The sequence below is a fragment of the Malus domestica genome, chromosome 10 (assembly GCF_042453785.1).
Source record: "Malus domestica chromosome 10, GDT2T_hap1".
Lineage (NCBI taxonomy): Eukaryota > Viridiplantae > Streptophyta > Magnoliopsida > Rosales > Rosaceae > Malus > Malus domestica.
Genome location: NC_091670.1, coordinates 5,879,557 through 5,896,327, shown reverse-complemented (window position 1 = coordinate 5,896,327; position 16,771 = coordinate 5,879,557). Strand labels below are relative to the sequence as shown.

The 16,771-nt window shown below is 39.1% G+C and overlaps 2 protein-coding genes across 2 annotated transcripts; one reads left to right on the top strand and one right to left on the bottom strand.

Annotated features, from left to right (window-relative positions):
• Positions 1-1,673: 1,673 nt before the first annotated feature.
• Positions 1,674-6,273, top strand: LOC103429476 (protein WHAT'S THIS FACTOR 9, mitochondrial). The gene is made up of 2 exons (XM_008367626.4): positions 1,674-3,773; positions 5,816-6,273. Exon 1 carries the CDS (start codon positions 1,814-1,816, stop codon positions 3,731-3,733), a length of 1,920 nt encoding a protein of 639 aa, XP_008365848.2. The 5' UTR covers positions 1,674-1,813; the 3' UTR covers positions 3,734-3,773; positions 5,816-6,273.
• Positions 6,274-7,447: 1,174 nt separating this feature from the next.
• LOC103429475 (protein DETOXIFICATION 54-like) lies at positions 7,448-11,444 on the bottom strand. The gene is made up of 4 exons (XM_008367625.4): positions 11,228-11,444; positions 10,982-11,076; positions 10,018-10,893; positions 7,448-8,315 (listed from the first exon to the last, which is right to left on the bottom strand). The coding sequence occupies exons 2-4, from the start codon at positions 11,033-11,035 to the stop codon at positions 7,746-7,748; spliced, it is 1,500 nt and encodes a 499-aa protein (XP_008365847.2). The 5' UTR covers positions 11,036-11,076; positions 11,228-11,444; the 3' UTR covers positions 7,448-7,745.
• Between the last annotated feature and the right edge of the window lie 5,327 nt (positions 11,445-16,771).

Sequence of the window (16,771 nt, the reverse complement as noted above, 5' to 3'; positions counted from 1 at the left end):
CCACAATTACCTGCTCATTTAAAGTTCACGGTTACGGTTATGGGTAACCGTTTAAACGGTTATAGTATAACCATTTATCCGTGAAATTTAAATGGACGGTTATAGATATTATCCGCGATTATAATGGGCATTACCCGCGGTTATACGGGTATACATTTATTCATTTAATTTAATATATATATATATAATTAAAAAAAGAATTTATCGCAAGTGTTCGAAATTATTAAAAAAAAGGACTTGATAGCGTAATTTTTTTTTTCCAAATTTACCCCTGACATAACCTACAATTACTCAGGAACTTTGAACACACAGACACGCACACACATACACAAAACAACAAAAATAAAATAATTAAAAAAAAAGTAACCGACAATGGTGGGTGTGGAAAATGAGGCAACACCAAAAGCCCCATATGCGACAGAAAAAGGCAAAGACAGTGAACGGGCTTGATTAGGTTCGGTCAGGGGTAAATTTGGAAAAAAACATTTACTGTTAGTTGGGCTTTTAATTCAGTCCGTGAGTTTTTTTTTTATATGGCTTTTAATACATCAAAACATTTATTTTGGAACTTTGAATCATCTCGTATTCAAAATAATAACTACTTTTTGTTTTTAGAAACTTTACTTTGTAATCATATGGATTATAATTAAAGACTTGCTTGGGTGTAGCAGAAAAATATCATTTGTAAACTATTATTTCAATTTATTGGAATTGTATGAAGATTTAAATGATTAAAATAAGGAAATGCATGCTAAAATGTACTTATAACGGTGTTTAATTGTCAAAAAACGAAAATTATGACATTTTTTTTTTTTTTGTAATTTTCAAATTGTTAAACAAAAACATATAGATGGGTGAAAAAGGGGTAAATGAGTAAAAAAAAGGATAAACGGGTTCAAAAACGGATAAACGGGTAAATGATTATTGTTAAATGGGTATACGATTATGGGTATGGATAACCGTTTATAAATGATTATAGTTATGAGTGTAACCATTTATGTACTTACCCAACGGGTAAACGGTTATGCATGTATGAACATAAACGGTTATTGGTAAATAACCACGGTTACCCGCCCGTCATAACCGTTGCCCATCCCTAATCGGTGCAAATGGCTTTGTTCGGTTCGGTTCGATTCTAAGTGATTTCAATAAAATCAAGTCAAATTGAATCATAAGTGCTAGTTGGTTCGATCATGCTTTTTATGTCAAATCAAATCAAACTAAAACGCACCACCAACCATTAAGAGAAGGGATTTTCGCCTGATCATCTTAGCGATGATTTCAAAGATCTCAAATCATATTCGTTCATCGTACATCGTATGGTCAGTTTTTGTCAGGTATTATTTATATTCAATTTTAAATAAAAAATTTACAATGATTTCTGATCTCACGATATACAATGAACAGATGTGATTGAATAATCTCTGAAATCCTCACAAAAAGGATCCAACGATGATCCTCCTAAAACCCTTAATAATAGGGACAATGATGTGTCACACCACTACGTAGTACCATGTGGGGTTGCACCAGTAGTTGTTCTTCTATGTCACAAGATATTTTTTAGTGTACTAAAAACACGAACGGAATAACACATGTCGTTGTATAATTGAAGCAAAGTTTTCTTTAAAGTGTTTCTTCCCATTGTATGAGGACATGTGATATTCTCTCCCGTGTTCTGGCACATTAAGAATCCTTCCTGTCTCACGGTCTTAAGGAAAAACGGTGCAATTCGATAAAAAAAAAAAGAAAAAAAAAAGTGCAATAACCCAAAACCCTCCTTAAACCCTCACCAAACGGAAGAGCGAGGAACCAAATGTCTCCAATATACATCGCCGTCCGCCGCTCTCTCCCAAAATCATATTCTCAGTCCTCCCACCACCGCCACACCCTCCACAGAACCTTCTTCGTCGACGCCACCACCACAAAATGGGTCCGAGACCGAGGCCTCGACCACGCCGTCGAGAGGGAGAAGAACCTCAGGCCACTGATCAACATCAAGAACTTCATCAAATCAGAGCCGTCCAAGTCCCTCCCCATTTCCATCATCGCTCAAAACAGAGAATCTCTCATGATACCCACCCGCTCCATCGAATTCATCCGCAAATACCCTTCGATTTTCGAGGAATTTCTCCCCGGCGGCGTTGCAGTCCACCCCCATGTCCGGCTCACTGCCCAAGTGCTCGATCTCGACACTGAAGAAGAGCTCATGTACCAGAGCGAGAGCTACAAGCAGGACGTCGCTGACCGGCTTTTGAAGCTCCTAATGCTGGTAAGAACCAATAAACTGCCCCTAAATGTGATTGATCGCTTGAAATGGGATCTGGGTCTTCCTCAAGATTTTGAGAGAACCTTAGTCCCTGAGTATCCGGACTATTTTAATGTCGTAGCTCGCAAAAGTTCGCCTTCTGGGTCCGAAAGTTTGCGGGATTTGGAGTTGGTGTATTGGAAAAATGAATTCGCAAGTTCGGTAATACAGAAGAAAGCTTTAGCTATGGAGAAGAAGGCTTCTGCTAGGAAGAAGAAGGCAATGAGTGGGGATTCTGCTTCAAGGGAGGAAAATCAAATTGTTTTTCCTATGGAGTTTTCGAGAGGTTTTGAGGTGGATAAGAAGTTCAAGAAGTGGATTGATGAGTGGCAGCAGTTGCCTTATGTATCTCCATATGAAAATGCAGCTCACCTTTCTTCAAAGAGTGACGAATCAGATAAGTGGGCGGTCGCGGTTCTGCACGAGCTTCTGCATATTTTGGTTCCGAAGAAGACGGACAGGGAGAATATCCTGTGTCTTGGAGAACATTTAGGTCTTCGGTCGAGGTTTAAGCAAGCATTACACAATCACCCAGGTATATTTTATTTGTCAAACAAGATAGGAACTTATACTGTTGTTTTGAGAGAGGGGTATAAGAGGGGTGTGATTGTTGAAGATCATCCATTAACGAATATGAGAAGCCAGTATATTCACCTTATGAACACGGTAAAGGAAGATGGTAAAACGATCAGCGTGCCAGGTAAAAGTACTCAAGAAAACAAGAAGGTAATTCATGCTAAAGGAAAAGATGAAGAGGAAGAGGATGATGAAACTGAGGACCAGCAGGAAGGGGAGTTGTGTGATTCATCTGATGATGAAGTTGAGTCTGATGATGTTGACGATGATAGTGATGAAGAAGATGAAGATCAGAGTGAGACAACCGTTGAACAAAATGCTATCAATAACAGAGGACGAAGAGGTCGAAAGTCTAATTTTGATGGGAAAGCACCTTTCAGAAATGCTGAAAGAGGTAGGTTGGACGGCAGAAGAGCTAGGAAATCTGATTATGATATGAAAGAACCTTCCAGAAATGCTGAACGAGGAAGGTCAGATGGAAGAAGAGCTAGGAACTCTGATTTTGATGGGACAGCACCTTTCAGAAATGCTGAAAGAGGAAGGTCGGATGGAAGAAGAGCTAGGAAGTCGGATTTTGATGGGACAGCACCTTCCAGAAATGCTGAAAGAGGAAGGTCGGATGGAAGAAGACCTAGAAGATCTGATTTTGATGTGAAAGAACCTTCCAGAAACTCCGAAAGGGGTAGGGATGGTAGACAACACCCTGGTAAGAGCGGAGATGGGGTCTATTCAGAAACTTCTAGAGGAACACAAACTCATTTGAGGCATGATATCCATCAGAATGCAAGAGGAAGATCAAATTTATCTCGAAGCAAGGGGAGGTCATTACCAGAGAAGAACACTAGTTCTTAGAGAAGATTCAGCTAATTTTTCTGCTACGACATTTTGATAGGTTTGTATCAAGTTCTAAATCTTCCTTGTAACGAGCTTCGAAATTTATAATTACCTTGACCTGCTTAATGATTTTGTGATTGATTATAACTTTGCACTTGGAAGCACATGAAGACTAAAGGAATAGCTAATGGATAATAACTTAATGGTTTTAGTTATATATATTGATTGTGCGTGGAAGGAAATGGCGAAAAGTAATTGAGAAAAAGATTAGTGACATAAGACATTGTCGCTTAGTACAAAATTTGGTTAGGGAAAGAGTGTAAACTCTTCAAAATATTGATCAATATCTCCGAGTCTGTTAGCTTTGATACTGTGGTTGGAACTCTGCAATAGAGTACTTCCATGTTGCTGACAGTAAGAGTTAAAAGTTCTTTGGGAGGTTGGCATGACTACACCACATACGCTTTGTTGATCTGAAATTACATTATCATTTGTTGGATCTTTGGATTTTCCATCATAAGTAAATGAACTTGTATCTATTAAAATAGAAAGAAAGAAAAGGAAGAGGCATGATAAATGTCTTCAAGCAAGAAACTTACAAATTAGTTTCATCTTTATATTTTGTTTTCCTTCTTCATTTGCCATATAGGATGAAGTTTCATCAAAATCCAAAAGGCCTTTTTACATATTTCCCAGCACAAGAATTGCATTCCTAGTGTTCCCACTATGCATGCCTCTAGTTTATTTCTCCTTTTGATGAGACAACGGGTTCACAACTTGTGGATCTATTGGGCATGGTAGGATGGCTTTCCAACTTTTATACCTCTCTTAATGAGTTCCCTTTTTTCTGGCTAGTTATTTCTGTTTTCTTGTTTATCGTTTTATTCCCCTTCATTTCTTAAGATCCAGTTGTACTGTCGTTGTAAAAGTTGATATTCATAATTTCATACGGGAAAGTGTTTTCCCCAAAACACTTTTATTGAGGAAAACCTTGATCCTAAAATCCCTCCTCAACAATTTAAAAGTACATGCAAAGTAAACTGTGGTCAAACAGTTTTTACAGTTTGATGATGGAGAAAGTAGAGGGTATATTGTAGAGTGGAAGAGATTTCAAGAGGTGGAAGTTTATTCTCGATACCAGCAGTTTTAAGTATCTTGCCAATTTATTATCTTCCATATTCCAAGGAAAGGGGCATGTGAGCTGGAATATTGAATGAGAAATGTTTTGTGGGGAAGGCCATATCAGTAGTAAAGGTAATGCAGAATGGACTAGGGTTGTTTTTATCTAGGGCTGCTACTTATTCTGTTTTTCTTTTTGTTAGTTTACTCTTTACCTATTAGCTCCCAATTTTTTATCATGTTCAGCGTCCTGTTTCGAGAAAGATGAGGTCCTTGTAAATACTTACGTTCTTATTCAGGAAGACAGACTCAGATGTTTGAATAAACAGATTTTTCTCCCTGAGTATCTTCTTTCTGTGTCTTCCCTTCTATCTCAATCCTCACTCCTCAGGGCATGTTTCCATACCCAAAACCAATAGGACCCACCTATTCATTCCTCTAGTTAGTAAACACACGAATAGGAATGGTATCCATTCCTTGTAAGCAAACATACCCTAATTTCTGTTACAGATTATCAGTTTGTTTTTCTATTCTTCTCATGTAGTCTACCTATTTCTCCCGCTCATCTATTTCACTTCACTTGAACCCTACTTACGCTTCCCTTCGAAATCCACCCCAGGTGCCATAGTCTTGTTACTGGTTTTACATCAGAGTGTTCTTAGAGAAAGACATTTTCCAATGCTATAGTCCCTTTTCTTCTTGCTGTCAGGCTATGGGGAAAGGTTATGTTTGGGAGAAAAGTTGGGTAATCAACTTTATTTGTTTAGTGTAGTCATTTATAAAGATCTCCGCCTTTCATGCCATGCCTATTGCTATATTGTCAATCTGCTAGTTTCTTCCTTTGAGCTGGATTTTGGCTTTCAAAGAAACATAAATGAATCTGCAATTGGGGAACTCACTCCTCTGCTGTCTTTGTAAGAGAATGCCTGAATAGTATCAGATAGCAGTTATAATCTTCTGGGGTTTTGTTATATTTTCTAGGAATCGCAAAGGACATGTGTTCAGTTCTGTCAGTGCGACTATATGGTGGTGAGCGATGACTTCAGTTTGCCGGCAGAAATTGTTCTAAGCAGGAGACTTTCTGCCCTCTAGTTGGCTGTTTTCGGAACAAAGCATCGTTCCTTTTCTACATTTCAACTCGTTTGCAGTTGTGTTAGCTGATCGTTCTTCTTGCATGCGAAAGTACAGCAGCAAACTATATAGCCACTTTGCTGGCTGTTTTTGCGGGTTAGCGATTCACCAAAGACCTGGGAAATGACAAATCTTGGAAGGCTTTCTTATGTAGCTTGGTTTACATTAGTTATTGTGTTGTGCTCAAATTAAGATTACTTGATTAACAAACTTGTTCGTAAATTCTCTGTTTAATATCTTTACACAAAATAGTGGAATTAAAAGAGCGAATGGTCTTGTTGATTTGGGGATAAAATATCATTTTCGTACATGTAAAATGTGGGCTTCATACCCACAACAACTTACCAAAGCGAAATATTATTGCCACCCAAATCCATTGAACCGCGTTATGAAAATACACCTCATGTGCTAGGGGCGGGAGCAATTGAACTCGAGATTTTGGGTACAAAGGTAAATGCTGGTATTTCTTGACCCGTTGAGCTAGAAACCCCTTGCACATTCGTATTCAGTTACAATACTTACATGTAATTAATACAATATGGTGATTGTATTACATACATATATTCACATAAATTATATCTCAACTTTAGATGGTGAGTGTACTAATATAAATATTGTAGACAATCCCATCTACTTATAAATTTATGTATAAGTCACCCAAGAAAGTTACCCCAAAACACCATAAGTAATTGATAGGGGTGATTTTCAGTAGGATTGGATAAGAAACAAGCATTCAAATGCCAATCCAAAAAGGTTTCGGAACCAAATATTAGTTCTAACATCTAGAAATAAAAATATTAGTTTCAATTTCTAAATTTTGGATTACATGAATTTTTTGAAAATTTTGAAACATATTTCAAATCTCTTACGTTTTGCAAGACTTTGAAAAAATTGTAAACTTTTTATGTATCCAACGTTCAATTTTTTTTTTTTTTTTGAATTTTCACAATATTTGTAGACCGCTATAATATGTGTATGATATAAATCATATTAGGCAAGAATAAATAATATATATGATTATACTCTTCATATTTAAAATCTAATCGTAGGGAGTTTTCCTCTCCACTCTCTCTCTCTCCTCTATTTGCACTTACTATTTCCAATTGCCATCCAATTTTTTTCAAAAATTTTTAGAATTGGAAATGTTCGGATTCAGAATTTGGAATTTTCAATCCATCTTGAACCCTAGTAATTGAACACCCACATATGCTTTTAAAAATCGAACTCACCTCTCACATCATATAAGATCCTCAAAAATTGTACTCCCATCATATTTATCGCGACGAACGAGTGAAGGCTCCACTCCATCTCCCCCCAAAGTCCCGATGAACTATTATTTGTTCCCCAAGTCTCTACTTTTGGCTAGGGCCTCCATGGAGAAGCTCTTTTATTTGGCCGTTGTATACGGCAACATGCACAACCATGTAAATCTTGTCTAGGATTGCTCCATTGTTTAGTGTCTGTAATCATACGTGAGAGATATTGTCCAAATAACCAAACTCAAGAATTTCTCCATCTCTAGTTTTGAAAATTAGACACAAATAATACAGTTGCTATGGACCAAAAAAACCCTAAAAGTAGGACAGTAGGCCATATTTAAACTTGGCTGGACCCTGGCGGGCGAGTTGTCATTGCAAACTGCAATGCCCATCAAAACTCTAACTTTTAAAAATCCAACCAACCAAATAGTCAACATAAAAAATAAAATAAAAAACTGTTAAAACTACTACAGCACAGTCAACAAAAGTAGAGTCTCCGACAAAGATCCCACACAAAACCTCTAAATAAAACCATCTCCACCGTTCATCATCAGTAACCCTTTGCTTTCTTCGTCATCTTTCTCATGCCCTTGTCCTTCGTTTTTGCAGTCACCCATTTCTATCCCGGTCAGCATCTTTGCCTTCAAAGACTCTGCCTCCCAATCAGTCCTCGCCACCACAACATACAGAATGGACACAGCACACGCCACCTGAGCAGATAAAAGCCCAAACCAGAGCCCGCCAAACCCTACCTTGAGCCAGAAGGCAAGTCCGACCGCCACAGGGGTGCCCACGAAGTAGAACGACCCCAAATTAATGCGGGCACCCACAGCCGGGCGTGCTGTGCCACGTAGGATGCCACAGCCAGTGGTTTGGGGGCAGTTGCCTAACTCACAAAGCCCCATGATTGGCATGACTGATGCAACCAAGGCTTTGACGAGCTCGTCCTTGGTGAAGAGGCCTGCCCACCTCTCTCTTAAAATCACCGTCCACGTCACGTTGATGATGCCGATCACAAATGCACATCCCAATGCCACCATCGCTGCTAACTTCGCCTTGTATGGCTTCCCACAACCAAGCTCATTCCCTACCTGCAAACAGATATGCAGATTCAAACAACCATGTAAGAAGCAAAACGCTTGCGTAAGTGATTGTCAACCGTTGACAACAGTGGAACCCATAATATTTTATCAACGGATGACAGTCACGCTCCCGTGCCCTAGCACGGCTCATATCGGCTCGTATAAAAATGTCATTGTGAAATGTGAATATAAAGATTGTGCTTCCCACGCTCATTCCCAACTTGCAAAACATGGGTGCACATCACATTCAAACATATTTATAATAAGAAGCAAAACTATACTAACAGTCGTTCACACACACGTAACTGTTAGCTGTTGACGAAATTTCAAAGGCTCGAGTATGGATGTCATTATGAATATAAGATTGTGGTCGTTACTATACCACTAACAAAATCAACATTTTCAGATATTTTATGGGACCCAGAATCCCAGATATTGTTTGTAATGGGTAGTGTGAATGGTAAACATCTAAGGGAAGAAATGGGGCTGCTGGTGCTGGATGGTCTCGCAGAAAGTGGAGGGAAGCTTTAACAAAAAAGGAGGCAATTGAATTGGGTAGCAAAACACAAGTACTTGCATGTCTTATACAAATTTTGTCATATCATATCGCATGTGTGACCTATCTGGTTCCATATAAGTGATGCAATCCCCTTCACAGATAATGACGGCATATCTTTCACAATAAAATAAGCGCTTATTAATTTCCACTTCAAAAAGTAGGAATATCTCTACTCGATATCTTATGTTTCGAAATATTTTATACTAAAAAATTCTCAGTGTTAAATCTTTTTGTATCTTTAAGTAAGAATTTAAGAATTAAAGTTCTAAAATATAAAATACTCTGAATCACCGTAAAAATCGGAGAATTTATTCTGCAAACAGTGAATTATACTTGTCTTGGCGTTTGGCAATGTTGCAAATATTATAATAAGAGCATCGAATCTTGTTTTAAGTGGGACCAATGAGACTGTTCACCCATAAAATGAGACTCGAACACGACAATATTCTAACTATACTAGATATACAAGTTCACATAAATCTTTGTTGCATTCATAAATCTTTGTTGCATATAAATTTAAACCAACTTTAGACTCTAAATAACTAATTTCAAGTATAAAAAAACAGCAGCTATAGCACTAGAATCCTCATTGTGTTATAATTAGATGTATGGTAGGAGATGCAGATTCGAACTTGCGTTTGTCAAAAGAAAGGGATGATGAGACATATTTTAGCATTGAGGAAAGAAATCGATTATATTTAAAACTAGCTAGTACATTGAATAGAGAAATTTCGTTGAATTTGACCCACGAATGCTATAATTGGTGTTGGGAGGGCAAATCATGCATGTAGACTTCTCGGAAGTGCTAATAACTAGTCACTTAATTGACTTAAACCTAAGATTAATTTTGTCCTTTTTCTTCCTTCTCAGACCAAGTTGACCAAAAAGCAAGGGAAAAAACAGTATAGATATGTGTGTAACTCATTGAGTTAACAATCTAAATTCTGTTATTCAGTATTACGGTTTGATGATATTCTTATTCATTTGAAAATGAAAGGTCTTAGGTTCGAATCTCGTGGATGGCGAATTCGATACCAAATTAAGTTACCTATTGTATGGTTTAGCCAAACTTCGCCTCCCACTAGTGTAAAAATATCAATATACTTATAAAAAATAAAAAATAAAAACAAGGAAGGAAAGTTGGAAACTTACCCTGGCAGAAACACAGCCAGAAAGGGCCAAGGGGACAGTGTACATCATGCTAGTGGTCTGAATAAGAATCCCGGTGGCGGCCACCGCCATAGTGGGATTCGGCAGATATCCAGCCATGACAGTCACAATCTCATACCACCACCACTCCAAACATATCCCCAAGCAGCTCGGTACCGCCAGCTTCACCAACGGCCCAATCCCACTGCACAAATATCCAATCCCAGCTGTCCATCTCATCTCCATCTTCCTCCACCTCCACCACACGTACCCCGCCATCAGCACGGCCATGTTCAGGTTCGTCAGCACCGACGCCACCGCCACCCCTGGCACTCCCAGTCCCATCACCACCACCAAAACCACGTTCAGCGGCACGTGAAACGCCACAGCTATCATAGAGCAGTACATCATGGGCTTGGTCACTTTCTGCGACCTCAAAAAAACCCTCAGAGGCTGCAAAACCGTGTTTGTCAACAAGTCCGGGAGAGAATACAAACAGTAGGTGGCGGCCATTGCAGTGATGGCCTTGTCCTGTCCCATGAAAACCATGATGGGCTGGAGATTAATCCAGAGGAGGCTGATGGGGATTACGGCCAGGAGTAGGATTAAAACCATGCGCTGGAGGGAGAGGGAGAGGAGGTCATAGTTCTTGTTGCCGTATGCTTGGCTGCAAACAGGTTCAAGGCCGGATGCTAGTCCCATCAGGACAGAGTATCCGGTGATGTTGGTGAAGCCGAGGGACAGTGCGCCACCGGCTAGCTCTAGACTTCCAAGCCTGCCAAGGAATAGGACTGACACCGCGGCTCGGATAAACACCAAACAGTTCATGGCCGTTATGGGAAACGCCATCCCCCATAGCTCTCTAAGCTCTTCCAACACCTGTAAAAAAATAAAAATAAAGTATATGTTTGAAGGCAGAGAGACAAAGTAATGGAAATTTGACGACATGGGTTGGTTAAACTAGTACCTGAGAAGCAGAAGGGAACTTGTGGGAGCAAATATCCGGGTCCTTATCTGCCATTTGTGTTTGCTGCACAAGAAAATGGTGGTGTTTTTTTCTTCCTGAAAGAATCGTTTAAAAAACAGTTGGTAAACTAAAACCAAATGGAACCCAATAAAGATTTGGAGTTGTATCCTTTACTTGGTAAATCAAATGGAGAAATAAACAGAAAAGAAAGCAAAAGATTGGAGAAAAATTAAAGGAAAAACTCACTTTTGGTTAGCTTGTATAATCTGTGTTTGCAGAAAACCGAAAGAGGAAGTATAGAGTGAGGGAGAAGAAAAGTAGAAGGCTTAAAATGCAGAGACAAGAAAGAAAGAGAGAAATAATGAGAGAGAGAGAGAGAGAGAGAGAGAGAGAGAGTTGGGGAATGGGGTTACTTTTATTCGTCGATATGAAAGGTGAGGAAGCAGAAGAAGCACGCAGGGCTACTGGCGGATATAGAGTGAGAGTGTATATATAGACTGTCTGGGTGTGGGTGGGGTTTTAAATTTCGAGGCAGATGAGGGGAGGAGAGAGAAAGACAAGGGAAAGGAACGTTTTCTATTGTTTGGGAGGCGGAAGCAGAGAGAGAAGGCATTTTTAAGCTTTTCGTTATAACTATTGCTGCAGAAAAAGAAAACTTTCAGTAAAGAGAAAGCTACAGATTTGAAGATGAGAGAGGGAGGGAGACGTTTGGAAAGACCAAGGGTCGGTTAGATTTTCAAACAAACAATATAAATGAGTATAAGTAATTCTCACTTTATTACTTTCATGTATCATCAAATTTGCACTTTATTACTCTTAATTTTTTTTATTTTTTATCAAATGCTACTTTTATTTTTGGCTTAAATGTCAAAATGATCCTTATGTTTTACTCATTGGGTAAATTTAGTTCATGTGTTTTCAATTTGGCCAATTTTGTTCTTGTGTTTATCTCCATTAGCCAATTAAGGACATTCCATCTAATTTATGATTTTTTTTTTTATAAATAATTATATGTTGTAGGCATAATTTACTGAACAATTTTGGAGGCCATAGAGAGAGAAGGGGTGCGGCACATAAAGAGAAGAAGAGAGAAATGTGTAATTGTGGGTGTGTTCTATTCCACTCCATTGTGCCTTTATTTATAGTAGTATGATACGTAAAAACCTTTCCTTTTAGGATTACAACATTTAATAGGTAATCTACTCCTAATAGGAATATAAGATGCATTCCCATATCTATTAGGATTTACACAATCACATTCATATTCCAATAGGACTGCAACACTCACCCTTGAGTGTGTAAATACTCAAGTAAATGACGCATCGGGTCTTCAGCGATGAAGCAAGTATAGTTGATGAAGTCGTCGGCAGAATGAGTGAGTGCGAGTCTCAAATCAACGGAAGAATGCATAAAAAGTAAAACTCATAAAACCTCGCTATGGTAAAACCCAAGGTGGGAGAAAAACCCATAGATTAACGAGAAAAGTGAGAAGTTGCATTAAGTTAAAACTATACGTCTTTTGGACACAAGTAGAATAGCTCACAAGGGTATGATCAGCCTAGGATGGGTGCCTCGTTAAAACCTAGTTAGGTAGCAAAAACCCAGTGGGAAAAATGCTCCTAACCGTAGGGAAAAAGAGTACATTAAGATCAAGTGATTATACTTCTAGATACTCCCCATAAGTTTGACATAACTTCCAAATGAGAACTACAAGCATTGCATATGAATAGTTAGGCATACCAATTCCTCGGACAAGCTTCTGGAAGGTTGACTTTGGCAGTGACGTCGTGTAGAGGTCGGCAAGGTTGTCTGGGATCGGCTTGCATGACTTCAATCTCCTGAAGCTTTGCTAATGTAGATGTATACGCAATATGTCTTGGTGTTGACTTCGTTGATGTATCATGGCTTAGTCGGGTGGATACATACGGCATAATCTTCATGGATCGTTGTTGGGACTCAACGATAAATGAAAACACAACAAGTACTTCGAAATTGCTCAACAGAACTCCTAACCATGTCTCATTTGTGGTGTAGTGAAGTGAGGTGAGTCTTGGAACGACTTGAAGATTTCGCAACTAAGGTCATATCATGGACCTCCAAGATATTGCGATATCCCTAATGCTAAAGACATAACCATTTGGGGATTTTGCCTTGTGCGGGTTTGATAAGTAATTAGCATCAGCATAACAACAAGGCAAACATCGTTTCGAGGATCAGGGGGGTTGGATCTGCTCGAGATGCTTTGGGATTTGCCCATGTAGTACCTTTATGGTACGTCTTTAATACCAATTCAATGGTTGCGTGTAGGCGCGGTACTGCATCTTTACCAAGATCAACAGTGAAAGAGATGTCCTGCCTAAATACAATGAGCTAAGTACAACGAAGCGCAAAGTTGAACTCAGATATGGAATTTCGGATTCCATAACCTCTTCAAGGGTCTTATTTGCTTATAATGTATGGACGATCATAGGTATACTCAAAGGTAACACATTCAGGGTGTAGTTTGATTGGTAAACCAAAATACCGTCAAAACAATGCTTCAACTTCAGGTCAAGGCATAAATGAGTTTTCCTAAGATCCTTCATCTCAAATTCCATCTTCAAGTGCGAGGTAGTTTTCTCAAGCTCTTCCAGAGTCTTAGTGAGATTCGTGTTAACGACATAAACTATAACTCTAGCAATTTTGAATAAGACTTCATAATTTAATACGCAAAGGCATAATTCATATCCCTAACTGATCAAATAATCACTTAGACAGGTATACCACATCTATCAAATTTTTCAATCCATAAGTGAACGCCTCAAAACGAGTTAAGAGGGTGTTCCGTGGTTTTGGAACTATTTGAAACAGTCCATGTAATTCTTCGGGAACTTACATGTAAATCTCCGTATCTAGATCCCCATGGAGAAAACATTAACCATATTTCATAATGTTGCTATCAATCACATGACGTTTTGAGAGAAACCTTAAGCCGTAAGACGTGCATCATATTGCACTATTTCATCTATCTCATAACGCTTCCTTTCCCACTTGTAACATAATAGGGTTACCTTGGGCAGTGTAAGAACGACAGGTTCAATACACACTTTGGTACGGAATTTGACCTGGATTGTAACTTCAGTTGTCCAATCAGTTCTACGTTGTCACTTAATCAATGGAACAGGGTTTAATATCGTCACTTTTCATTTATGTCGGTAGCTACCATATAAGTGAAAACATCATCGATGATAATCTCATTTCAATTCCATTTAGCTTATCCAAACTAGTATACTGGACCAAGAACTTTAAATCTCGAGAGAAATCCGGATTAATCTTATGAGATGGAAATGATTTGAGACAACGATTGAGTTTAGATTCATTGTTGTGCCGTGTTATCCTCTTCTAGGGAAGTGAATCCTACGAACCAAATGATTTGTCGTGCTCCAGGCCAAGACAAATTGATTGGCTATCCGTTGGTGTACTGGACCGTCCAACAGGGGCGGCACACCCTCCAGGGATGTTGACTCGACGTCCGTTAAGTACGTCTATCCTTGCAGACATGTTTGCAGTTGGTATATAATCTCGTCACTTTAGCTAGATTAGAGGAATGCGTCTGGGGCAACATTCTGAAAGCTAGAATTCATTGCACTTGCTTATCACACTTATGCGGTATGGGGATCAAGATGAGACATAGTGGGCAATGTCCACGCAAATTCGCGCCGTTTAGCAGGAACGTTGACGTTCTTATCTCCCCCTAACGGCAGGAAGACTGTCTCATTAAAGTGACTACCCGTAAATGAGCGGTAAAGAGATTGTATGCCAGGGCTCGAAGAGAGCTAGTGTGAAGGAGAATCATGATCGACAAAAGATACACATCATTCTTTAAGGACCATGGTGGTACGTTGCGGCGGCGCAACTTGGCATATGGAATGCACACCCAAATGTGTAAATACAAAAATCGTCAGGTTCGTACTCGGTAACCAACTGTAACATCATATAGGTTGGGTGGCAATGGGCCTCAAGGTGGACCAACATAACTGTGTACAAGGATTGCATAGCCCTAGGCAGAAATCAAAAACTTGGTACGTTTACCAAAATTACGACGATCATTTTAAATTGCACTTTATGATTACTAGGCTAGGCTATTTGGGGTGAATCATGGGAATTAGATGTTCAATTATAAACCCAAAATGACATGCAATACTTTATCGAAAACTGTCGATATAAACTCTCCGGCATTATTCAGTATCCCGGACCTTATGGGATAAGTATGGTGGTGAACCCTTAATCGGCCATGAGGTTTAGCAGTAATGTGTGTTGACAAACATGTGACCAGTTTATCGATTCATCAACCAAAACCATAAGTATTTTATATGGTCCGCATTTTCATTGGATTAGTCCACATATATTCCATTGAATCCACTGTGAAAAATGAGGCATTTTGTATCTTCGCTATGGATGATTTAGAAATCAAATTTCCCAAAATGAGCAGGCTTTTGGCAAAGTGTGCTTGTAGGTACAAGATCCTTACGGTGGGTAAGGAGATCCGTTGTAGCATCATTGTTTGACCTAAGTGTCCCAAAAGGTCATGCCAAAGCAAATAAAATGCTCAATCACCTGGCTACAGGTCGCCCATATGTGTCGTGTGCCCCAGTTGGGAGACAACCCATTGGCCCTAAATCAAAGCTTCGAGCTTATTTTTAGAGGTGGTGCGAAGATATGTCACTCGATTTTCTTCAGTGGTTCATTTATGATTATTGTCATCTCGAATATCCTTAAAAACTCAACGTCAGGGAGAATTTAGGGTCCCTTAAATGGTGATTCAGTACCATTCATACAACGAGGAGCGTGCCAATGCTCTTAATCGGGTTGGATAGATCTAAAGTCGTTGTTAGAGATGTGATTTAGATGTAAAGTTAGTGTGCGTTGTACGCATTCATCCAGACAACTAACTTTCCCACATTCCTACCTAATCACGTGTTTAATTAAATCGGTCACATGTATTAAGAAACATGATTCAATTAACTCATATTCGAGGACAATATCAAGAAGATTATCCATAAGTAAAACATACACCAAACTTGAATCTAAGAACATGGAAAAATGTTCACAAAGTAAATGGTTTACTACGAGGATTCAACCAACAAGGCTATCCATGTCAAAATTCTGCTCTTCCAACGATGTTCGGTGGAGCAAAATTAGTCTCACAAATTGACTACGAGAATGGTACTCTTTAACAACATTGGTAGGGGTACGAACAGGTGCATAACCAATGATTTATTCCATCAAGACGAAAATAGATTCTGCAGGGGTTAAGGTTCATGAATAGTTGCCCTTATTCTTGAAGTTTTAGGTCTTAGTTACCAAGGATCATGCTTCAGGCATGATGCCACACCTTGGCAGGTTCCGATTCTCCCATATGTTCTAAAAACAAACTTGAAATTGGATTGTGAGAGAATATGCCATTCGGTGTATCCCTGCTGAAGCAGTGCATCACCATTCGATAGGCTTTGACCAAACTGGGTTGAGCAATTTGGTAAACGCCAGCCGAACTGGGTCTATACATTTCTTTCACATTTGTGGTAGTAATCAGATTCAAGAATTTGATAAACTTCTGCTATCTACCATGCTACTTCAGGGGAAAGTTAGAAACAAGGAAGGACGAGAAAAGTATTCTCAAGTCAAAATTCGATCGGATTTATACATTTCATAATTGTACGCATTCATGGACGTAATCATGGTGTGCTGCAGGCAATGTCTTTCATGATTAGATAGTTCGTAGGAGCGAGTCAAAGAGCCATAGAATCCTCG

Excerpts from the sequence above, each read along its gene's own strand:
- LOC103429476 (XM_008367626.4), top strand. The coding sequence starts at position 1,814 with ATGTCTCCAATATACATCGCCGTCCGCCGCTCTCTCCCAAAATCATAT.
- LOC103429475 (XM_008367625.4), bottom strand. The coding sequence starts at position 11,035 with ATGGCAGATAAGGACCCGGATATTTGCTCCCACAAGTTCCCTTCTGCT. Across the intron at positions 10,894-10,981 it reads AGTTCCCTTCTGCTTCTCAG|GTGTTGGAAGAGCTTAGAGA; the intron begins GTACTAGTTTAA and ends ATTTTTTTACAG. Across the intron at positions 8,316-10,017 it reads CTGGCTGTGTTTCTGCCAGG|GTAGGGAATGAGCTTGGTTG; the intron begins GTAAGTTTCCAA and ends ATCTGTTTGCAG.